This window comes from Aulonocara stuartgranti (assembly GCF_965226115.1).
Source record: "Aulonocara stuartgranti genome assembly, chromosome: 2".
NCBI lineage: Eukaryota > Metazoa > Chordata > Actinopteri > Cichliformes > Cichlidae > Aulonocara > Aulonocara stuartgranti.
In genome coordinates, this window is record NC_138940.1 from 36,335,240 (window position 1) to 36,360,002 (window position 24,763).

A 24,763-nucleotide genomic window follows, 5' to 3' on the forward strand; every position below is an offset into this window, starting at 1 on the left:
GAATGTGGACACAGGAGCAGTGATAATATGGCAGATTTTTGAGGCAATGTCAGTCAGTAATAATGCAGAATATCCATAAATGAAAACTAAAATTGAGCCCAAAATATGCCAAACGTGTCATAAAATCGAAAAAATAAACTTTAGCGTAGTTTGTGTTGACACCTGTCAGTCAGCTCGGGAGTAAGAGCGGGTTCAGATGTCATTTAGTTAGTGGGGATTTCATTTGGTTGACATTTGGGTTTAAATATAGGCTGCTGCTGCTGCTGTCACGTCCACGGAAGCGCACAGGATTACCTTCCTCTCCTCCAAATATATTCCCTAAATTATCCCACACTGTGTTGCATTCTGGGGCCCTGAAAGGAGTCTCGGGGCTTAAGACGCACACCGTGTAATTGTAACCATAATTACTCGCGACATCCAGAGTTCAAATCCGGCTCAACACCTCAGCCTGCCATCACACGTCAGTCTCCACCCATACAAACTGATGAGGCAGAAAAGCCCTATAAATTTTTCTTTCTTTCTTTTTCCCTGCAGAAAGCGACACTCGAGAGGCAACTTGCAGGGGAAGAGGAGAGGGATCTGACAGGCTCTTTTCCTGTGAGCTCCACAAAACAAGCGCTGAGCGCACACTTAATCACTGTCTTTGAAATTACTTCCTTTCCTTCGCAGTTAATGAATTGATAGAAATGTGGTCTGTGCACAGCCTCATTCATTCATTCATTCATTCATTCATTCAAAAGAAGAAGAGGCGAGAAAAGTCGAAAGAACAGTAGAGGTTGCCTAAACGCCCGACACCTTTTGATCTGGCAGCTCCACCGGTCAGAAGAGCGCGTACACGGTGCATACACAGGTTGTAGCCCTGAAGCTCATCCGGCAAACCTCATCCATCACACAGATGTCTGGTTTTAAAAATACATCTGGCAGACTGCGACCAGGACGATGGCCAGTACTCAACTGCAGCAGCACAGCCAGTTTCCATCTCAACACGCACAAGAGTAACCCAAAGGCAATTTAAGAAGCCAGTTACTGTCAACACCGCGTTCCTCTGTTTGCTCTGAATGTGAGGGTAACCGGTTGAACACATTTCCTGCAGTAATCACTTAAGAAGAAGAAGAACCCTTGAACAACAATCTTACCTTTCTCTCCCTGGAGCGAGGATTTGGCTCAGCTTGGACTGACACGGCTCAGCTGCTGGCGAAGAAGACGCTGAAATAAATGAGCTACTCCGGTGGATGCAGCCGCGACATGAGCTGAAGAAAGTGAGGAGAGCAGCAGCGCAGAAGATTTGAAACGGCGGAGCAGCGCAGCGCTGTACCGGCGGCGGAGACTGTGCCTCTGACGCTGACATCAGAGGGCTGCTTTAAGGTGGCTCCGCTCGTTCACATCAGCGACACGGCACACGCGGGGAGGCTTCCAGGCGCCCGGTTTAACTATCGCAGTAAAGATTATAAGCTGCGAATAAAATGAAACTGTAATAGAAAACTTGCGTTGTTGGAGCTGAGGTGGGGGATCGGTGGGAGCTGAATGGGAGCCGTCCAAAGAGAGCTCAGGAAGTCATTTAGCTCAAGGTTGAGAGAGAGCGCGCACAGCTCCGCAACTCTTCATCATTTTACAGCAAACCCAAAACTTCAGTCAAGCCTGGAAGATGTGAAACAAAATTCCGACTTTTTCCTTCCAACCCAGTTCTGGGTTATGTCAGCCACAAAATATCAGCAAACAATGAGCATAAACCTTTCTGTTATAGGTCCATAAGTACGGAAAGGATGGCGCACTTCTAACATTAATGGAGAACTACTATGCTCATTTCCAGCCTTATATTTTATTCTTGGAAACCAACAGATTAGCTTTGCATGATCAACAGTTCAAAATAAACGCTAGTCACCCTTTAAACCAACTTTTCTCTGATTGGCTGCCCCTGTCAAACAGAAGATTTGAACAGCAGGTGGGCGGGGCTTCTGTAGTTGGAGTTTGCTGTGTGCCTGAGAGGGTCACAGTAAATATATCCCCACTTGGATGCCGGTTTAGCTCATTTGGTAGCGCAGGTGACCCATATGGCAAAGGCTAATTCGGACACCTGGTTTGAATTTACCTTGCTCGATCCTTTGCCCAGATTTTTTTATGTTATTGCAATAAAGGCCAAGAATCTACCTTAAAAAAGGGTATTCCTCTCTAAACATTCTGTAGAACAAACCATAGATAAACTTAGCATTTAGGGATTATTTTCATATAAACTGACCTTATTATTCAAAACTTTGGCCATGTTTATATCAGTGTGTGGTCTGTAAAGGTACAAGAAAAAAATGAAAGAAAATATAAAGTACTGGAGAGTGCAACACACTGCACCATGCACAGCACTCCAAGGATGCAACCACGGGGTTTGAGTCAGTGAGCTTTCATTTCCTCAACAAATGATGAAATTAATAATTTGTTGCATAACCAAGATACACTGTGCTCAGTTCGAAAAAAAATTTCCCAAGGGTCCACTTGAGCTCAGGCAGTTCTCTGAATCTTTTAAATTATCCTGCAAACTGGGTTCTATCCAACCTTCAAAGGAAAAGTCTTACACTTATTTATTTTTCAAGAGTGCAATTAATAGGTTTGCAGCTGACAAGCTGTACAAGGGGGAAAAAAAAAAACACATTATGCCATCATTGTTAAATGTACAAGACAATAAGGACAGATAAATGTATTTACATAAAAACGACTCGCACACTTGGAAGAGGCGAGGGGAAAAATATGTACAAGTCTTTTTTAAAAAGGGGGGATATAAGAAGCGAGTTGGCGCTTTTTTTCTTCTCTGCCGGGTTCAGCTTCTACCTCCGCTGTGCGTCAACCTGACCATCGTCTGCTTTCAGCTGCCAGCTGATGTTACTCTGAACAAAATGTTTAAGGCCGTCATAGCCCTGAGTGAACAAATACTCCAGGTACCAATTCCATGGCTTGGAGTGCTGAAACACACACACACAGAAACATGTCAGGTCAGATTGCAGACATCTGAAGATTTGTGTGATCAAAGATGTCTCTATTAATCTATGAAACATGACCGATGCACATCAAACTACACCTGAACTTTATTATAAATGCAGGGAAATGAAAAGGAACCTCTCATACCTTTATGGAATTGAGGTCCATGTCCTTTTTCCCCGGCCAACACTGATGAAAAGAGAACATTAATATTTATCGACAGCCAGCCTTCGCGAATCTCACAGGATCACTGCTGGATGATGCAGTTGGACCCAACCAAAAAATAAAAAAGGTGCGGATATTATTAAACTTGATGAAAAACCCCATCTCACGCTGCACTCATTAATAATAAAATCTCCTTCTGTATTAATGCATCATCTGTGAAAGATACATTAACACCACATTTAGCTGGTCTGTAAGATGAATAACCGCGCTGCCTGCTGATTCAAATTCCCTGTGCGGTATGAAAATAAGCATGGGTTTTACTGTAGCATGTAGGATTCAATCCAAATCAAGACAAATGACGCGCACTCACCTTCTGGTGAAAGTTGACCGCGTAGCTCATGAAGGCAGGATGGTGGACGAGGTCGAAGCTCGACCCGTACTGTGGCACGTTACTCTTGAGAAGCAGCTCCTCTCCCAGCTGTACGCCCATCCCTGGATAAAACATTCTGGAGTTCCACAGGCAGTTGACCATGATGACGACGTAGTGGTTGAACTCACGGAAAGTCTGGCGGCTGATGTGAAAGGCCTGCTGAGAAGCACATTTCCAAAAGGAGAAACTAAGAAAGTGGAGTAAGAGTATAGCCGAACTACAGAGATCTGATGCTGTGATGATTAATCTGAATACCATTTACCAAGGCTGTTTTACTTAATAAAGGCTGCCAATGACATTTTCAGGCACACATACTGGCTTGACTGACATGTAAATGGTAAATGGTAAATGGCCTGTATTTATATAGCGCTTTACTAGTCCCTAAGGACCCCAAAGCGCTTTACATATCCAGTCATCCACCCATTCACACACACATTCACACACATGTACTTTCAAATTCGCAGCTCACAGTGACTGCTGTAATAAAGGACAACTTTAAGTTCACATCTGAGAAGATATTAAAGTCACCAGGTTTAAGTAGATGCTTGTAGACTCCTAAGGAGCTTTACTATTAAATCTACGAAAGTGAATGAAGGGGCAAAACACAGAGAGAGCATCGACTAAAACATTAAAGCAGAAAATTAATGTATAATATTGTTCACATGTTCATTTTCACATAACAAAAACAATAAGCATCAATCTTTACCTCTGTCACTTTCTCTTGGCTCTTGGCTGATGTCAAGTTCACTTTGTACCTGATGAAAATAGAAGAAAAATAAATAAATAAAAGCAATGGACCAGTGGCCTCTGTGATCATAAATCACTGCACAACAGCCAGTTCTCTATGGTCAGTCAAAACACACCGTGCAATTACGTTTTAATTTTGGAGTCACGGCTTTTTACTCTTAGCTTTGGTAAAATTATTTTAAAACCCCAGGGTGTACTCAATTAGTTAGGCTATAAGGACGTGTGTTATTAAAGCCTGGAGTTATAAATGATACTAGAATTCCACGTAAGGAAAGAATCTGGGCTTTAGGGTATTGCCCCCTGGCCTCCATCATTAATAATGCCTTAACATGCAAGTTCAATTAAGCCATTTGATTCCAATTCAGTCCCTTTATCAAATATGTATAAGCAGCATATGACATACTACATTTAGGGCATTGCTAATGTATGCATTAAGATAAGCTTATGGCAGCTTCCCATAGAGGTGCTGAGCACCCACCTGTGCATGATGTAGGCCAGTCGGTCCACGCTGACGGGGTCAGTGGCAAACAGGGCTGGGTAAAAGACTCCAGCTGGAGGCATCACTATGAGAGGGAGGCCATACTTCAGAAATGTGTCACAAACCTGCGGGAGGAGAAAAACATGTAACAAACACCCACAGAGATTAAAAACGTTAAAGCAGAGGCTCAGACATAGAATATGCATCCCCGCTGAACCTTTTAGAAAGAGTGTGCTCTGCTACAAGTTGATCTTTAAAGCTGTTCAGGGAATCTCATGTTCTCTCCCTCTACTTGCATTTTGCTAAATAAGACTGGGCTTGTGTTTTTAAGGTGTCAGACCCTACAAATACCATCATTCTGCAAGGTAGGGGTGGTGAAACATCTCGAGGATGTTTTATTTTTTGTGTCACTATATAGAGACAATAACAAATCGCAAACACAGATTATGACAAAACAGATAAAATCATTAACTCCAGCTTCTTCTTCTTTTTTACCGTCTCATAGAAGTCCAGGACGAAGCTGAGGAGGAGACAGTGACAGCCTTCAAGCTGAAGGCCCACAGAGGCCAGTCGACCCACAAAGTGAATCAGCTCCATCACCGAATCCTTAAACCCCGACAGAGTCATGTTTCTGGAACACAGGGCAAAAGAGAGTCACTTTACCCAAAACGGATGTTAAATGACACCTGTGACAGCCTTTAACTCATGTCCTTTGAAACTTTGTTGCAGTTTTTCATATAAAAACACAGGAATCTATCCAAAGCAGCTCACTGCAAACACAAATGACAAACACTGAATCAAACAGATACAAACACAATGCGTGATCAATGATTTCTTCAATGAGTTGTACACTGGGTAAATACCACAGGTGAACTTGGAAATGGCACTGAGTAAAATGGATCTTTCCACTGACTGAAGGCATTTATTGCAGCATTAAACAAGTGATGAAGCTCAGGCATTTAAACATAATTGACTCGTACGCCACCCTTCAATTTGGAAGCTAGAAAATCGTTTCCCTGGAATATTAAGGTGCCACTTGTTCCCAAACAAATTTCAAATAAAGGACTTGTATAAACGAGCTCAAAACCCAAAGGGAAAACATACAATAAAGACTGATTTGCTTTAGCTGCCAGTGGATAACAGATGGATTCAATTCAAGATAAATAGTTGCAACATATACAAATGTCAGTTGTCTTTCAAGATTTAACGTAATCAAAAATTAAAAAAAAAAAAAGTTGCAACAAGAGACTTGACATTTAACTTAATTTGCCAATAATCAAAATTAAAACTACTGTTTTGTCCTTGGGGAAAAGTAATTAGTCAATTAAGGCACAATAAATAAAAAGCCAACTTCTATGAGAAAGCATTTCGTGACACAAAGTACAAGTTTCAAGCATCAAGAAAGCAGGAAGCAGATGTAATTTTATAATTAGGTTATCATATTTGGCACTTTAAGTTCTCAGAACATGGGTGTCTAACCAGATATCCGCTATGTATTACATTACTTGGCCTGCAGGATGTGTCATTCACTCCCTAATAAACTTAAGCTTGAGGTCTGGCTTCTTTCTCTTTACAGTTCTACCAATATTCAAAAAATCCCATCTCAAAGCAACAGTGAAAAACTATATCATGGATTTTTTTTTTTTAACTTCTAGGCTGAAAATCTATAATTCCATATCATCAGGTTGTTCTAAAGGCTTTCCAAATCTAGGATTACATTCAAAATCATTTACATACAAAGCCTTGAATGATCAAATTACATCATCATATTTTAAAGACCTCTTAATAATTTCGAACTTTCCTTTCTGATAAAGCCTATAGTTATGGTTTAAACCGAACCATCCACTGCTTATACTCCTACAGGCTCAGGCGGAACCTCCCATGATGTACTGAGTGTTTTGTTTCGATACCTCTCTTTTCTTTCCTCTACGAATTTCTCACTATTGTAAGCCATTAACTTCTGTCTGCACTCTCCTGTAGTTTGTGTTTTGTTCTGTTTGCTGTTCCTGGTGTTTGTATTTTCCTCTGCCTTGTCTTCAGCTGTTGGTCGTGCTGACAGTTTTTACTTCCACGAGCAAAGCCTGTAATCCTGGAGAAGCTACGGAGAAAACAACGGGGTCTCAGAGCAGGAGCTGTTCCAGCGATCATCGTGGAGAATGTGAGGTGTTTGGACAGTACTATGGATGAGCGCGGTGAGCTGACTGAGCCCCACGGGGGAACACAGAGAGTGGAGTTTGATGTGCTTCATGGAGTGTTGCAGCGAGGCACTGACACACTCATACATACGATTCTGCTGCAGGACTCTGTCTTCCTCCCTACTTTCTACTGCATGCTAACGTCAGATTGCTAAATCATCCAGGTTTACTTCCCTTGAAGTGACTATTGCTCAGAAAACACGCTATATACATGGAACTAAATATAACTGAACAGATGTGAAACTCACATGGACGTGTGGCTGTTGAGGCTGATGTCCAGGTCGTCTTCCAGAGCATAAATGGAGTGCCAGGTCAACCACTTCAACAGCATATTGTTAAGACACTCCATCAGTCCACACTGCAGAGATACAAACACGAAAGAGAGAAAAAGAACCAATTATGCAGCATGTTAAACACTGAACTACTCAAGGGCTTTGTTGCGCTGTTTTTCACTACTGCATTTTTTTTCCTAATAACTTTGAACAGTAATGGGAGCAAGTTTGATCTGTTTGTGTCTGCGAAAGAAAAGCCTACCTTGAAAAACAGCGAGGATGTGAAGAAAAGCTGCATGAGAGGCTCAAACAGAAGCCTTCTGATCTCTGAAGGGGGAGACAAAAGGTCACTATTGTACCTGACGTACAATTCAATGCGTTACAGTTCCCTACATAAAGGACAAAATGACAGCTTGCTAAGATGAGAACATGACTGTGATTTTATTCAAGTGCACGACAAGATCAGAGAGAAAACCTGTGTTCTGTAAGTGTACGTTGACAGACATAAGGAGAGAAAATTGAGCTGTGAAGAAAGACGGTCATAGAAAGCAGTGATCTGTGGAGGTAACACTCACGGGAACTTGGAACAACCGGAATGTTGCTCAGCAGGCCGAGGATCTGCGGACGGAGTAGTGAGCCGTCCCAAACATTCAGAAATTTATAGAGGAAAACCTCTGAACTGGAAAAGCCCTCCTGTTGGAGAAAATTATGATGTGAAATAAATCTTTGGCTCAGCGTTGGTACACAGCACGTATCAGGTACGCGTGTGGCGCCAGGTTAATGAGCATCAGAAATAATGACGATGTCAGTGAGCTGTGGACGTCGCTATCAGGGGCTCACCTGCAGAAAGTGCTGTGCAGACAGCAACTTGTTCAAAAACTGGAGAGCTTCTTCTGAAGTCTGACTGGGTCCTCCATCGCCACAGAATAAAAACTCTTTAAAAAAATACAGTCAAAAAGGGTATTTACTGCGTGAAAAATTCAGAGCACTACAAAGAGGACAGCAGGAGATTTCAGATGCACTGCATCTTCACACGGAGACATATTCTCATATGTCTTTAAACCCTTCTGTAAAAGAATCCCTTTAACATGGCAACAAAGTTATGTTGGGGTTCAGCTCAAGGTCAGCTCTGCTTTTCCTCTAACTTCTAGAAAGAACATGTCACAGCAGTTATGTAGTGTGTAGTGTGCATTCCCGACTTACCTTCGTGAAAAGCGTAGCCTAACCAGAAATTGAGGCGAAGGAGGGCAGACTCATCCTGCACACAGTCCAGGTACTGCAGTGCCAGACTGGAACCCAGCAGCGAGCCCATCTGAGCAGGCAGCTGGTGGAAACACATAAAGCAAAATTATGATTAAGAAACTAAAATAACCAGAAAGACACATAAAGACAACAGGTACACAGAAGCAAAAAACAAATAAACAAACACAGAAGCTGAAATAAATAAGAGTGTAAGAACCAACAGATGATCGTGTCCTTATCACAGGGTTGGCCACCAATCTAATTTTAAGCCAGTTCCTCGGTATCTGGTAATCCCCATAATGTAATCCCCATACTGGGACACTTCTTCCACCACACTGGATAGTTTATACAGTCCCTTATTGTGGCTGAACAGCTGCCTCTCAATATGGGGACTTTGTCAATTTAATACACGAATTAGAATGAGAGAAAGACAGACTGTAAATGGACACAACTCAGCTCTTCAGTAATTATGGAGCAACTGTATCGTTAAACTGAAAAAGCACCATTCTGCTTTTGACAACAAGAACGCCGGCCGTGAGGGAAATAATCAATGATCCTTTGTCAATGCCGTAACCGAATAGTTTTATGAGGGAAATTGATTGTACTCATCTGTCTTTCCTAACACGTGGCAAAGCACCACTCTCCCTGCCATAAACACATTTGGCACCAACGCCCTCCAAGCCTTATTGTCCACGTTTTATTTGTGGGCAGTGAAAGAGGTGAATTTATGTAGCATGACGCATAAAACCCTGCAATCCTTTTAAAATGACTTACATTGGTTTATCAGGTCACTGAATCTGCAGGGCAAATAGACATTTATGGAGAGGCCTCTCTAAATGACCATTTGCTTTGCAACTTTGTCCAATGCATTACTCGGATACATCTCCACTAACATCCCTTGCTTTCATTACTCATAAAGGACAAATAACACGCTGATGATATCTGTAAAAATAAAAAAGCAACAGCCTGTTTAAAAAACAAATGACAAGCACTCTGCTCATGAAGTCAGTTTGTGCTCTAATATAATAAACAGCCACAGGCCACTTACGCTGTGTGTGCTCTAATATAATAAACAGCCACAGGCCACTTACGCTGTGGTTTCTCTAGGTCAAAGTTTTTAATGGCCAAGCACAATAAACTCATACAAATACAACAGTAACACAGCGCCACCCTGTGGCCCAGAGGATATATCACAATTTAAACACAGCTACTAAAGGGAAAAAAATTCTTATGGACCAGTCAGACTTGAGGTGTTGTGCCATTTTGCATCAATAACATGTCTTCTTTCCCACTTGTGAAAATAAAAGCCCAAAATACACATTTAGATATTTTTACTGCACTTTCTCTGCTGTTTAAGCAAAGTAATAATGTTGGATTTTGTGTATGTAATCAAATGGTGACGCTTCAAGTGTATGTTTAAGTAAAGAATTTATTTTACTAGTACATTATAATTGTATAACATTCTATAAATACTTGTACTCTGATCCAAAAATCCTCACTTCAGTAGCATATCCAAACTTTCCAATTTGATATCTATGCGCTCAAAGTTTTTACTGAGTCACTCAAAGCCTGCTGAACTGGTGACTTAAATGTGATTTGATCCAAGATCGGGATTTCTTGCCAATTTACACGCATAATTTAACTGGCAATGCCCAGTTTGCATATTTAAACATAAAAGAAAATTCCTAATACAAAAAAAAACTTCTGTAATGTAAGTAGTCACCTGAGGAAGTTGGTATTTTTGTTATACGCCTGTTATGAGACCCCTTAAAAGGACTTCTCCTTCTCTTTTGCCTTTCTTGTGAACCTGCTGTGGGGGCTCAGTATGAGATGCTGCATCTTTACATATATATTCCTTATGAAAAAGCCTGTTTAAAGCCACAGACAGCTGGAGTCCTCACGACAGAGTATTCTCTCCTGTTTTACTTCGTCCAAGTCCACTTTAAACTTGCTGCCTGGGCGCATGCATAGTTGACGAGTTATAATATCAGTTCTCCACAGGTGAGTTCCTTGCACTCACTCTTCAATGACGAAATTTACATGATAGGGACCCAAGCAGACACAAAACGTATAAAACCCGTTTAAGCCACAAGTTCTTGCCATGCATTCAAGTAGCCAGTGTACTTGTTCTAAAAGTGAAAAAGTAATTTTCATTATATATTCTCTTTTCTCTTAATTCCATGTTAGTAGTTTAGATCATAGATTTGTCTTTTGCTTCACTATTAGTCCATCCTGAGACCGCAGTGTTCCTTTGACAGCTGTCATCACTGCTGGTGTTTCTTGGTAGTTAGGAAGAAGGGATTCTCATTTTCCTGCTGCATCTGATTTACTGGGACACTTCAGTGGCCAACTAGAATACATTATATTCTGTTGCTGAAATGATTTACAGCTGATCTGTAAAATTGAACTAGATAAGAGGAAGCAACACAGCGAAAGATCAAGATGCCTCCCCAGTGTCGGCACTTGACAGATGCAGAACTCTGAGATTTATCACAGGAGAAATTACCTCTATACGATGCATATTTTCCAACAGCTGAGCAAAAGAGTGGAGCTCCACCAGTGGGACCATCCTTCTGCTGGAGGACTGCTCAGACTGAGCTTCTTTGTTCAGTGCAGGAATCAAAGCAGGAAATTCCAGGTGGCAGTGTTTCTAAGAAAGAAGCAGAAAGTAAAAAGCAAAGGAGTTAAAATCATGATAAACTGCTTGAATACAAATAATTATGTATCTCCTTTGACTAACAGTTCAAAACACAATGATAATGAACGGAAGGGAAAAAAGCATCAGGCAGCACAAGAAAATGTACAAAGTAATCAAGAAAATGATCTGCAGTGTACATCTGAATGAAAATATGCCAATTTTTTTTGCTGGCACAAATAAAGTACACACTAATGTGAACCTCCAACAAATGAAAAGCTGGGAAGGTACTGTCAGGCAGCAGCAGTAGCTGACGGTTGGCTACAAACCCAATTAAAAGATGCATACCCTTTTTCTTGGGTTGGTTTTATCCTTGTTTGTGACCAGACTCATGCTGGAAGCGCCTTGCAAACCGTTCCTCTTCTGGACAGCAATCAATGCTGATTGCCAGGGAGAAATGTGGTTCCTAAACCCACTCTGCAACAAAAGATGAAAACCACCATGTTTGCTTTGTTTTCCAGAGAATGGTTGTATTCCAAGAGCAAGTATGTTTTAGGTACAAACCTTCATCCGTGATGGAATGGAGAGTGTCACCAGTTCAGGGCAAAACACTTTGTAAAGTGACAGTAGGTGCAGGAGGAAAGGCTGTCTTCCCTGAGAAGAAAACAATAAACAATCAGTCCCATCTTTGTACTCTGCATCACATTTTTTGTTTCTTTCATAATGAGATGCGCGACATGGGCAACTGGAGGGTAACTGTTTATGGGAAAATTGTGCCGTTGCATTTCTGCAATTAAATTCCAAAATGATTCTCACACTGAGGAAGGAAATAATGAAATTCACTTGATTAATGACGACATCAAAACTGCAGGATGCTTACCAGTTTAGATTGTAGTTCCAGTAGCTTCCTGACTCTGAAGACTCGCACTACCGCGACAAAATGAGATGTTAAAAAACCTCAGAAAAGTGATGAGGAAAAAGGTGAAACAAAGAAGTAAACTGAAAAAAGGGAGAATAGTATTTTCATAGTATAGGGATCTGATTTCAAGGATAAAAGTATTTGGCTTACCGCTTTCCTTTCGGGTCAAAAGGTACAAGAGATGGCAGATGAAAGGACACTGAAAAATTTTGACAACATGATTAATCAATTCACACCTTTAAAACATAACTATTTATCTTGCCAGCTGTTAAAAACACAGTCCAGCTTAGTGAAAAGCGTGCCTGACATGTGTAAATGCCATCGGATTTGTCTAAACAGTCATTTCAACCCATTATTATAAAGATCGCCAGCACTTACCAGATTTTCATCTGTGACAAAGTTGAAGATGAAGCCATAAATTGCTCGTAGCTGGTCCTTTGCATCAATCATATCAAATACAGTCAATACCCACTTTATGAAAAGAACCTGCATGGAAGAGAAGTAAGTTTGATGGTCGTTAATGTCACACTCTTATCAAATAGAACAATGAAATTATGTCTTCAGTGTGACCCCAGGAATAAGCAAGGCATAAAACTAAACAAGTCTGAACTTCAAAACACACCAGAAGAACTTCAGAAGTGGAGTATTTGAGCCTGAGTTGCATTTTATTTTGAAAATTGGCTGGTATCTCTTAACTGCTCCTACATCTCACTTCCTGCGCTTTTCAGCTGCTCTTTGGAATCCCAAAATATACCTTGTGCTAATTTTAGTGTGGCAGAGCTGAAAAGTTGGACTTGGTGGATTTACAATCATTATACTAAACAGACACGACTGGAGCTCAAACAGAGCTGCAACACAGCCAGACTCACGCGTTCCCTGGACAAATATTCCTCCAGACAATAATTAATGAACAGAAAATGAGAAGAAGCTTTAGGCACATCAAACAAAGTTTTACTGCCCCAAAAGTTAACTGAATCCCTAAAGAAGGATTGGAAGTTATAATATTTCCTTTAGTGCAAATATTTTACGTGCACTTACTTGAGTGCTGATGGGCATCTTGCCAACGCTGAGCCAAACCACTGCTCGAACAACAGCCTCCTGTGGCACCACAGAGGCAGGAATCAGACACTTGAGCACCCGGACACATGGAGAAGTCCCTGCACAGAAAATTCAGAGCAAAATTTATCAAAAGAAGCCTTAAAGAGTGCAGAACGACGTAATATCAAAGACATTACCACACATTTTTTCACACTGTCCAAATGACTGTACAATTAAAAGAATGAAACTCACATCACATCGATTAGAAATAATAATTCTTTATAAACTATACAATTAATATTATATTACTATATAGATCTTTTCAATTAACCTTCACAATATTACATTGTGGAAGACTACAATAGATCTGTTGTGCTTATGCTCTCTTTTTCTATTGACAGTACAAAGACTGGCAGGCTTGGTGAATTGTTGTTTTCAATTAAGTGTGTCTTCAGTTAAGTGTGAAAAGTGTAACCAAAAGTACATTTGCTAGGTCCTCAATCTGACAGACTCCTGCTCTCTATAATTCTGTTACACAAGCCCATCCTCCCTGCTGGAAATTCCCCAATTTACCCAGTTTGAGGCTGATGCAAAGACAGTCTTACCCATACGGAGGCTCATGGCAAACTCCAGCATAATAGAAACTGCTTCTGGGGGAAGTCCCTGACTATAGGCCACCTTTTCCACTTGCACCAGGTTCTTCTCCAGCTCATCATTCCCCAGAACAGGAGTCCCTGCTTCAACTACACGGAGGAGAGGTGACATTGTATTAAAGTGTGTACATTTATATAAATGGAAAAAACACTTACACTGATATTTCCTAAAAGACTTCAGGAAAGACATGATTCTAAATTGCCCATAAGTATGAATGTGAGTATGAAAGGTTGTCCGTCTCGATGCGTTAGCCATGCGACAGACTGTCAATCTGTCCAGGGTGTACCCTGCCTCTCGCCCTATGGTAGCTGGGATAGGCTCCAGCCTACCCTCATAAGGACCAGCGGAAGAGAATGGATAGATGGATGTAAACAGTTTTATGTAAAGAAGTGACTTGCAGGGCCTTAAAATGGAATGTGTTAATGAGCTGAGAAGCAAACAAAACAAAACAAAAACATAAACAAAACAGTTTCACACACTAGAATAAGTCAGCAACTTTGATATCGGATGACAGGGTATGAGCTGATATAAACAGTTTGCTTCATCAGACCCCCCAGAAAAACAGTTTATTACATGTTTACTCACTGCGACATAAAAACTGTCTGTTTTCGCAATTTAGCTCAGTGTTAAATCCATCATCAAATATTCACGCATTTGCTGGCTTCTCATTAAGAATAACAAAAACACACCACAGCGCTGCTGTCATCTAGAGTCAAATCACAGAAATAATTTAGACTTTTCCTGGTTACAAGGACATTGGGGGTTATTTAGATACAACACAGCTCCAGGGTGAAAATATTTGTCAGATTAGTTAAAAGTAATAACAAATTAGTTGGCTGATGCTAGACAATGTTTGATGCTTTATTGCTTACATGCTAAAGTATTTAATCAGAAGGTGTGTGGTACATTCCTTTTTCTGCATTTTCAAGAAAATAACAAAAAATACATTAAAAATGTGAAGACAAAAACAACTAAAATGATCTAAAATAAAACATCCAAGTGATGTCAGTCTCTTGAATCATTTCATCCTTGAATCCTTTTATGCCAAGTTAATTAATTAATGCATCCAATGCCTTTTAAGATGTTTAATAAGTTGCAGGAACCAGGGTCACTGTAGGCAAGTAATTCAGGAATGCATCACTAACAGTGCCTTTAACCACTTCATCACTAGCACTAAATAGAACTAACATAAAATAACAAGAATAAGAACACAGATGGTGAAGATATGGAAGAGAATCCTGGATGAATAATTAACTCATATCTAAATATTTATGAGAGATACTAATTTCTGGAGGGAAAAATAAAGCAAAGAGTCAAAAGAGCACAATTAAAGAAATATAAAGACTCTTGAAAATCACATGAGATGGTTCAAAATTCAATACAACACAGTTTTTCAGTCCTGTTGTCATGCACCACAAATGTTCAAAGTCATGCAAAAACCAAATCATGGGAAATCCACTTGTACTGGAAAGAACTGCAGCTCCACATATTCTTTCTGGTTAAGAAATGCTACACTAATGTCTAATCGGCTAAAAGACTATAATAAAGGTTGTGCTCAATTATTAAAAATGATGAAGTTAATCAAATTTCTGACATGTAGTAAAGCATAATGTAGTGTGTTGAAAGCCTTTTTACCCAGTTAAAGTTACTTGTGACTGCCGTAGGTCTATACTTTCCTGTTCATGTAAATACTGGAATGTTTGTGTTTTCAATGCTGGCTTAATACTAGGTCTGACAGAAGATTGCTTACCTGCTTGTTTAAAAATAATGATGATTACCCGTCAGTAACTACAAGTTACATCACCACTCCATTGGCTGCAAGTGATATTTTAGTTGAATATTTACATCTTAGGTTGTTTAAAATTACTATAAGACTCTTCTAACCACCTATTTGAAGGAAATCCTCCACATAAGTCAACAGATTTTGAAATACTTAGTTCAAAAGAAAGCTATCAATCTACTATATTTGTCTGGGTTATTGATTTAATGCATTAACCCTGTAGCAAACTGGTGGTCTGTCCAGGGTGTACCACACCTGTCACCTTATGACACCAGGGATAGGCTTCAGGCCCCGTGACAATGAATTGGGTAAGCAGACGATAAATCGATAGATGCCCCGATGGATGGTTGGTTTAACCCCATAAATCTTTTAGAACAAATTAATCTATGTTTTCACTGAGAATGTAAGAATAATAGCCCTGTGATACAGTTGTGACTCACTCGCTGTCAGCTATGACACGGAAAGGGGCAAGTTGTTAAGGAAATGATTGGATGAGATGGATAGTAAGAGTGACTATTTTTCCATCTCAATTCAGCGAAACCTCTCAGGTCATGTATCAACTTTTCGTCCATGATTTCAGGATGAATCCAAGTCGCTTCAAAATCCTAAAGCTCTACTCCAAATGCTCCCTTTTACATATGTTAACATAAAATATTAGAAGCGCTTTAAAATATGCAGAATTCCAAAGCCCACTGTGATCCCAGTAAGTAAAACAATCAGCTTTCTGGCAACCTCCTTAAAAACTGAACTGCAGGAGATTCATAAAAGTGGAAAATATTCCAGAGCTGTATTACCTGATTAGACAACACGCGTACCCTAATAAAGAACTATATGTGCACCACATATAAACATCAAGGCCATCTTCATTGACATGAGCAGCAGTCAATTAACTTCTAAATATGGCATAACTACACCGAACCAAAACCTGCTTAGGGGAAGTGGGAAGACGTTTTTTCAAAATAAAAGATTAGATTATATTACTGCAAAACATACAGTAACAAACTTTGGGTGATGAGTAGAGACTTTAATCAAATCCAGTGAAATACATATTTTAATTTGTTTAGCTCACAACGACTATGACTGACTTAAAATTGCTTGAAGTAGAGCTTCGAGATAATACGAGTCCCACAGACGTATTAGAGTATTTTCCTCATTCCTTCTTGTTTTAAAAGAATATCCATGCAATCAAGTGAGAGGTTTAAGCGAGCTTGCTGACCCCTTTGTGTTTTGGCACGACACAATGCCTGTTACCTAATAGCCAAAGACGCTGATATTTTGGCTTCCCCGGGGTCCCAATGCTAATACAGGGGAGGCGTATGCTAGCTAGCTGCGTTACACGCCACATTAAATACAAAAGTAACGAAATCATACACTTTTTTTTTTCAGGCCTCGTTGGATTTTCTCCATCTGTTTTCTGCTGAGGTTAAACACTGTATAGTTAGTAACAGTAACGCCACAGCCTGTTGTTGGGCGGAGGTTTATATTTAGACGTACCGTCAGAGAAGTATTTCAGAGCTAAAACAAACGGGTCCTCCGCCTCGTTCTTCCTCCTCTCCTTTTCTGCAACTCTTATACTTCTGTTACCGCTCCGACTGGACGCAGATTGGTCGCTTACAGACGATTGGTCTGAATCCGACAGATTTTGCGTTGCTGCCATCTCTACATTGCCAAAACTTAAAAACACGGTAACCCCCTTTGTCTTCGGCCATTCAAACAAAACTCAAATCATCCGCGCGACCGTTTGCCCTGCGCTTGCGCAGTCTGGGCTTCCCGTTCTGTTGCTTCGCGGGAGTTGTAGTCCTTTCGTCTTCCACCTCGCTGAGTGCCCATCGTTATTCTGTGCCTCATAGTCACTGGTGTAGATTTGTTCTTCATAATAAATGTTTTACATTTTTAATAAAGTGATGAACAGAATACAAAGGGACCGGTCAGATATCTTAAACACTCTGTGAACAAAGAAGCTGACACTCTAAAATTACTCAGGTATCTATGGGTTGCATTTATTTAAGAGCCGCAGGCCTAAAAAAACTGGACCCTATTTTGAGAAAGCAAAAATAATGCTGTGTTTACCCTAACTGTATGCATAGCAAGCCACTACTGCTCACTCTGTTTTCAATCCGTTATATGTTTGTAAAGCACATTTTTTGTGAAAATGCAGTTTACATTCATATGACACTTATAAAGAACTACAAATTACAGATTAATTACAGATAATGAACTTAAGGAGGGTTAGAAGCCTTCATATCAACCTAGAAATAGCTGATATATAGGCTATATCAGTCTTTTAATTTACTTTGGTGCTCACAGCAAAAAATTTCACTTCATTAATGAAGTTACATTTTAGCACCTCATATCTTGCCAGCCATTCTTGAATCCTGTAGCCTTCAAACGCTTTGTCCAAAATTAAATACCAACACTTCTGAGTCTTCCTACATATAGACACCAGATCCTTAGTCGAATGCAGTCTACAGTGGGAGGACAATATCCCAGATGTATACAATCTTTTTTTTTTGTAGAACAAAGCTATTTTAATGCCCTTCTTGACTCAACTCCAGAGGGATTTATTTCTCCTCCCTGTATCAAACTTGGCATCTTTTGATTGTTTTAGGCAAATCTGTAAACCATTACACTATAGATCATCTCACATATATTCTGTGGCATAATTTCCATGGAATATTGATGCTTAACTAATTAATGTAACAGCCATATTGGACTTTATGGATTGGTTAGAATATTTTTGATAACTCGCCCTTTTTCCAGTCTTTTCCAAAACTGGCACAGAAAATCTTCAGATCAAGCCTTGCAGAAATCAGCCTTGTCAGGTGGATTTTTTTTTTAAAATCTGTCATTTACAATTTAAATCAAAAGCACAGTCGACAAACATCAAGTGGGACTTCGTATGAACTTTTGGAACAAAGATTGTAGCTCATCCCAAAATATCAATGTGGCAACCACGATAACAGCTTGTGAAAGTGTGGTGCTTCAGTGCCTCCTTATTTATCCCCTTTAGAAAAACATCTTTTGCAAGAGAAAATAATGCCCTCCTGTAATTCAGCAGCAAAACCCAAAATGCTATGTCTATCCTGAATTTTTTTTTTCCATAGTTATATGTATCTATGTTAGTAAATATGCCTGTAAAAGACATGTCCATATCTAAGAACACGCAGGGCAAAGGATCTAAGATGCCTATGCCATTTTGCAGGGATTGAATTAGTTTTCCAGAGATCATATTATATTTCATTTACCTAATATTTTCTTCAGTATGCCAGAAATCTCAGCTACAACTCACAAACAAATTTCTCTTTTCATGTGGACAAAGCTGTTCTGCAAACATCTGTCATAATTTGCCCTTTGGGGAATGCATAATGCATGATTTTTAAAGCGTGTCTTCTTCTTATAACTTTCATCCAAACTGTAACAAATATCCCATCCAGCTTTCATGCTCAGCAGGAGGAAAAGTGGCTTAAGACAAACAACCATCAGAGCCAGTCTGTACAGTGAGCCTGTTTGATTGTTGCTCATATGAGGGCTTTTTTTTTTTTTTGCTGTGTCAGACACAGCTTTGAGTTTAGGCCATCAGGAGTCATCTTATGAGAAAATTCACATAAACAAAAAAAGGTGCGAAAGTCAGTCCCTTCTGACAATAATAACTTAATGCCAGCCTGAGTTAAGCAGCATTTTATAATAAACCAATCTATGTGCAATGGACAGAATAAAATGACCAAGACTTCTCTTGCAGAGCTGTTGCACACAGTACTTTTCTAGGTAGTATGTAGGATATGTGCTAATATGAAGGAATTACTTTGACAGGGACTGGCTGAAGTTATATAACAAGGCGGGGGGGGGGCAGCTCGTGATTCATATTTAAGGTATTTTTAGTTAACTTTAATGGAATGAAATGCACTAGTCAGGCTGAGCTCCAATTCTTTATTTTAAGTATATCATTTACAGAAATATTGTGAGTCTCAAAATTGACAGTATTTTCAACCGCAGTAGGAATTATTTTCATATCTTTAGAGAAGAAGAAACAAACCCGTGATTAGAATTTAAGACTTCCAACTGTGAATTACAAATGGTAAAATTGAGTTTCAATGAGAAAATACTCTTCTGATTTGGTTGTGTTCTGCAGTACAAGCAGGCTGCCGACGTCTGAGGCAGCGAGCACCATCATTCCCAGCTAAACAACTTCAGTGTAATAACAGAACTGAAAGGATGATATTCAGCTTATTTTACTTTGAGAAGATTTCATGCGTACTTCTGCAAAAGTCTACTGAGATGAAAAATGAAAAAGGATTTATAGGTTGTTTTTTTAACTGAAGGAGTCACTGGGTAACACTGCATCAACATCAGACCTGGATATGTAAGACGAATTAAAAAAGTACAGCAAGTCCAAAATTCCCCTTATCAGTGCCTTTTTTAGTTTAAACTCTGTAAATTTGACCAAATTAAACATGCTTGAAATTCATCATTAACCTCTCCTACCTACAATATAAAAACAAATTAGAAAGAAAAACAACAAAGATTCTTCAATGAAAAACAGCATTCTCAAATCAACCTAAAACATAACAGAGATTCTTAGTAGAGTAAAACATTGAACACAGTGTAGGACTGAAATAAATAGGGAAACAGGGATGGATAAACGTGACAATGAGCTGAGCTCATCAGTTTCCAAAGGTACGATTGTCCACGGTTATGTAGAGGATGGATGGGTCAGGAGTTCTCAGTTTCACAGTAAGAGTGTAGAGGAGTAGGTGAGAGTCATCAGTCAGCAGCTGGATGGGACAGAGGATGTGTGTGTGTGTGTAGTATTATTACTAGGAGTGAATGTTTCCTTCAAAATTTGAATGACTACAATCCATAGACCAAGAGGAAAGACCTTAAGACTGCTTGACCTTGTTCTTTTCCTGATCGTTGATGTGCTGTTCCTCTCTGCTGTCCTCTCTTTCTGGCCGGTCATCACTCTGGCGAGCAATGAGCAATCGGCAGGTGAGCAGAATACCAAAGACTAGAGCGTGGGCGTACCGTTTCAGGGGGTCTCCTACTAGCTGGTGAAAGAAGAGCACAGCCAGCATGACAAGCAGCAGCAAGAAGTTGGCTACGTCCTTTGGCCGGCCTGGTACAAGGGTGAGAACCACCCCACAGCCCACCTCCAGAGAGCCAATGATCTTACGTAGCAGGACTGAGCTGATCCCGATCTTCTTCAGGCCCGGCAATGCTTTGGCATAACTCTTGTATGCCCTTTTCTAGAAAGAAAAAAGAAATCTTCATGAATAGTGTGTAACTTTGGCCTACAGGCTGCTATGAATGTCCTTTAGTGAGGCCATGTAAGGACCAGGTGGAGTCACCACACTCAGGTCAGCAGGTACAACATCTAGATGACAGTTTATCATCACTGTGGCTGCACAATGACTCTCCAGCCTATTGCTCACTATTGCTCACTGCTCAAGAAAACCTGCAAACTCATCCAATTATGATATTCAGTGAGCTTGGGAATGCAGTAATTAAACCAACAGGCATGCCATCGATGATCTTCCACAGGATAGTTCAACATCAGCACCCGCAGGTGCATCTCACAGAAATTGCTCGAATGCGCCACCATTGCTCTCCAACTGCTAAGTTGCTTCTCTATCTATCTTATCTATCCATCCATCCATGGGAGCTACAAGACATTTTAGGTTATAAAGGCCAATCTCTCACTTCCAAAACTGTTAATTATCCCGCATGCTTCTTTGTATCTTTAAGCTGAATTACAGCATGTTTTAAGAAGAAAGAAAAAGGAAGTGCTTTCATTCATTCATTATTCATCCATATTCAGCTAAGGATAGGCCCGTTTTAAACTATTTTATGTATGCTATCTGTTTACAGGGATGACTGCTAAAATAATTTGAGTCTTATCCTAAAACACGGTGGCTTAGCATGCGTGCTAAAAGTATTGTTGCAGGCAATAATAGCAGGTCATTTGTATAACCGTACAGGACTCTCCACTGGGAAAACAAGCAACAGACAGGCCTATTAAAAGAGCAACCCAGCATCTAAAACACTCATTTTCCCGTCCTTTTACTATTTAGGTCAGCTTCCCTACACATTGAGTCTGTAGTCACCGCAGAACAATGGCCTTTACCCCCCCCCCAAAGATGCGGACACTTCACGGGTAAGACTCAACGCTACTCACCATTTCGTCGTATGCATCTTTGCTTAGTCTCGGGGTGAGCTTAATGGTCCCCATAAACACGAAAAATAAACCCAGAGCAAAAGAAAGAGCCACAATGGTTATTGTCCTTGGTGAAGCCATTTTTCAGTACCGTGCATGCGGCCGGGCGCTTCCCGCTGAGCTGAATGAAAGTCGGAACGTTTCCCAGTGAAGATGCGCGAGGGGGATGGGCTTCTGGATCTACCATAAAAATGGCGACCGGGGTCCCTGCCTGCTCCGCATCCAGCAGCAGCAGGAAGGGAGCTGCTGGATGCGGAGCAGGCAGAAGACCTACTTCTCATCTTAGTTTAAGAATAAGATTAAAGGGAAGGGACACGCATCCTACGTGAAACACTCATAGTGCTGAATTATGGCATTAGCTCACAGCCAAGATAAAAGCTCTGGGTTCAAGTTGCTTAACAACAACTTTATATATGAGTTTTGTGCCTCTCTGCGATTTTAACGAAAAGAGGTAACATATAAAACCCACTTCTGTGCTATATGCTGAGATAAATGTTTGCATGCATTATCATGGGCATGAATGACATGGTAATTTTGTGCTTTCAATTATTTCCAGAGTGTGAATGGTTATGCAGCATGCGCCTTTAATGATTTTAAAAAACAACAAATGGGTGCACAGATTTGAAGTGGCTCAAATGTAAATCTGCATCACCACTGATATTTGCTTGAATGTCCCTTAATAAGTTGCACCTCAACTAGATGCTTGTGGGAGCCATCAACTAGCCTCTGACATAGTTCTGGTTGGATATTTGACCACTCCTCTTGGGAGAATTTGAAGTTTATTTAAATTGGTGGGTTTCCTGGCATGGGCCCAGCTTATAAGTGCAGTCCACAAATTCAGTAGGGTTTAACAGGGTTCAGGTTGAGAAGCTTAAAGTTGGCCTGCTTTATCCATTCCAAATCCATCCTCCAAATTTCAGTCGAGCTTGAAGATGTAGCAGGGGCTTCTTTCATGGTTGGCACCCTCTCAGCCCATGGTGAAGAAAACCTTGCTTCACTGTCAATAGTGACACTGGTGTTCCAGCAATTTCCATTTCATAACAGGCTTGAGCCTTGCTGGTCGCTGGGTTGCTCCTGAATATCCTGACAAATTTTCTCTCATATCTGGGTGCCAGATATTCTTCCTGACCTTGGTGAAGGTCACATCTAAAGGACTTATACAATTGTACATCTTTTTGGTGACTGCTGAGGTCTTTGTAGTCCAGGACAGACCAGCATAAGCCCTCACAGTCACCACTGATGTAGACAGGGAGCTGGTCTGCACTGACATCTTCCCGATGTCAAAGATGATTTGCTTTGTTTTCCTGGTGTTCAGTGTCAGGTTGTTTGCTGAAATCCAATTTCAGGATCTTATCTCTTTTGGTAGACTTGTCACTATCTGAGATGTGTCCACAAACTGTGTTATCATTTGGTAATGTGCTGATGGTGTTACTGGTATAGGCTGGACTGCAGTCATGGGTGTAAAGAGTAAAAACGGGGATCACTGGTCACACAACGGACAAAAAGGAGAGCAGTTGTAGAGTTTCATAGGGAGTAGTAGGAACTAAGGCAGCAGGGTTGAATGAGTCTGTGCGAGAAGGTGCTCTGCTCCCTTCTGTAGTATGGAACGAGATGAGATGAGTCCATGATGGAGAGCAGTTTGTCGAGTGACCTCCTGTCGCTCACTGACTGAAATGCCTCCGGATTCTGGGCAATAATGAATCCACCCTTGTGTATTAGTTTGTTGACGCCACTGGCATCTCTGATACTGCCCCCACCCCCACCCCCCACCACCAGACAAAAGGAAAATAAATTCCACTATGAAAATGTGGTATCATTGCAATCTGATGATTGGTTTAACATCAGCTTTCAGTGAGTGAACCATTGACAGGCTGTCAGTGAAAGCTGCACTCAGCGATCTGCAAACTGCGAGCAGCTGTGGAAGCGCGACAGTCCTGCCTCCTGTGGAGGACATGGCTGCTAATGCAAATTCATGTTTTCACACATCATATTTGCACATGTTAAAGAAATTAGACATGAAATGTTGACACAGCTCTTTCACTTATTAAGTGGATTTTGCAGCCATTTCCTCCTGCGTTAATTGGCAATTTTCTTTTGTCTGCACAGCTTTAGAAATAGGATTTTTGTAGATTTTAAAGATTGAGTTACAATTAAATGAAAAATAAAGCATATGTTGCTAATGTCGCCAGACTTTGGCATTTGATGATCAGAGCACCAGGTGGTATTTTAGGATCCTAAAAAGAAAAGCTTCCCTAAATATCCCTTTTATATAGTCACTAGTTTCTCTTACAAATTGAGCAGGTTTTTATAAAAGACAAAAGAAATATCTGTTTAATGTAAAATGTGAGTCTATAATGTATTTAATTTACCATTCAACCACTCCTTAAGCGAACACCCATATTTCTATGAGAGCTGTTCAGCTTATTTCATCATATTTGATTGGATTTATTATACTTTTCTCCTTGCAGTAATAATGCTGTGACATATTTTAGGACAGCACTTTCACCAGTTTAATATGAAAAGGTCCAAAATTTATCAGTAAGAAATGAAGAAACCACAAGCTTCATCATAACTGATGATCAGGACCACCGAACAAATCACAATTATCTACATCTTTTGTTCCTTTAGTAGGTTTTGCTGAAAGCTATTGAAGTGCAGCTGATATGGATGAAACTCACAAATCATTCTGCCAAAGCCAGAAACTGCAGAGCTAAGTCTCAAATCTGTCGAGCAATCTGGTAAACAGTTTCTCCAGATGGAAGAAAGGTGGAAAAATGCATGACTAAGTATCAAACGACACCTAAAAGTACAGATTCAGCACCTTATACTACATTTAAGCCGTTCAACCACCTTATCTTCACACCAGTTAACATCACGTGAATGTTTCTGGACTGTGGGAGAAAACAGAGGAGGATTGTGCAGCCGCTGCCCAGCACGAGCCAGTTTCCTGAAATTATGCAAATGTATTAACAAATGTTTATTATATAATATATACTAGTGTATTATGCAAGTGATCCACTCAACAATATGCAG

The 24,763-nt window shown here is 40.3% G+C and overlaps 2 protein-coding genes across 3 annotated transcripts; both read right to left on the minus strand.

The window, feature by feature from the left end:
- Positions 1 to 1,388: 1,388 nt before the first annotated feature.
- Positions 1,389 to 17,285, minus strand: cenpi (centromere protein I). Of its 2 annotated transcripts, none has more exons than XM_082554796.1 (20): positions 17,014 to 17,285; positions 13,691 to 13,828; positions 13,086 to 13,204; positions 12,426 to 12,533; positions 12,198 to 12,246; positions 12,009 to 12,055; positions 11,693 to 11,782; positions 11,477 to 11,605; positions 11,000 to 11,143; positions 8,455 to 8,575; positions 8,092 to 8,186; positions 7,827 to 7,944; positions 7,514 to 7,578; positions 7,228 to 7,337; positions 5,280 to 5,415; positions 4,785 to 4,909; positions 4,266 to 4,314; positions 3,500 to 3,715; positions 3,112 to 3,153; positions 1,389 to 2,948 (listed from the first exon to the last, which is right to left on the minus strand). In XM_082554796.1, exons 1-20 carry the CDS (start codon positions 17,174 to 17,176, stop codon positions 2,814 to 2,816), a joined length of 2,199 nt encoding a protein of 732 aa, XP_082410922.1. In that variant the 5' UTR covers positions 17,177 to 17,285; the 3' UTR covers positions 1,389 to 2,813. The 2 variants fall into 2 exon arrangements, with proteins under 2 accessions (XP_082410922.1, XP_082410921.1); XM_082554795.1 differs by having other exon boundaries at positions 3,500 to 3,718.
- A 2,345-nt stretch (positions 17,286 to 19,630) lies between these two features.
- Positions 19,631 to 22,032, minus strand: tmem35 (transmembrane protein 35). Its single transcript, XM_082508779.1, has 2 exons — positions 21,692 to 22,032; positions 19,631 to 20,762 (listed from the first exon to the last, which is right to left on the minus strand). Exons 1-2 carry the CDS (start codon positions 21,809 to 21,811, stop codon positions 20,397 to 20,399), a joined length of 486 nt encoding a protein of 161 aa, XP_082364905.1. The 5' UTR covers positions 21,812 to 22,032; the 3' UTR covers positions 19,631 to 20,396.
- Positions 22,033 to 24,763: the final 2,731 nt, after the last annotated feature.

Excerpts from the sequence above, each read along its gene's own strand:
- cenpi (XM_082554795.1), bottom strand. The coding sequence starts at position 17,176 with ATGGCAGCAACGCAAAATCTGTCGGATTCAGACCAATCGTCTGTAAGC. Across the intron at positions 13,829-17,013 it reads TCTGAAATACTTCTCTGACG|TTGAAGCAGGGACTCCTGTT; the intron begins GTACGTCTAAAT and ends TCCTCCGTGTAG. Across the intron at positions 7,338-7,513 it reads CATCCTCGCTGTTTTTCAAG|TGTGGACTGATGGAGTGTCT; the intron begins GTAGGCTTTTCT and ends GTATCTCTGCAG.
- tmem35 (XM_082508779.1), bottom strand. The coding sequence starts at position 21,811 with ATGGCTTCACCAAGGACAATAACCATTGTGGCTCTTTCTTTTGCTCTG. Across the intron at positions 20,763-21,691 it reads AAGATGCATACGACGAAATG|AAAAGGGCATACAAGAGTTA; the intron begins GTGAGTAGCGTT and ends TTTTCTTTCTAG.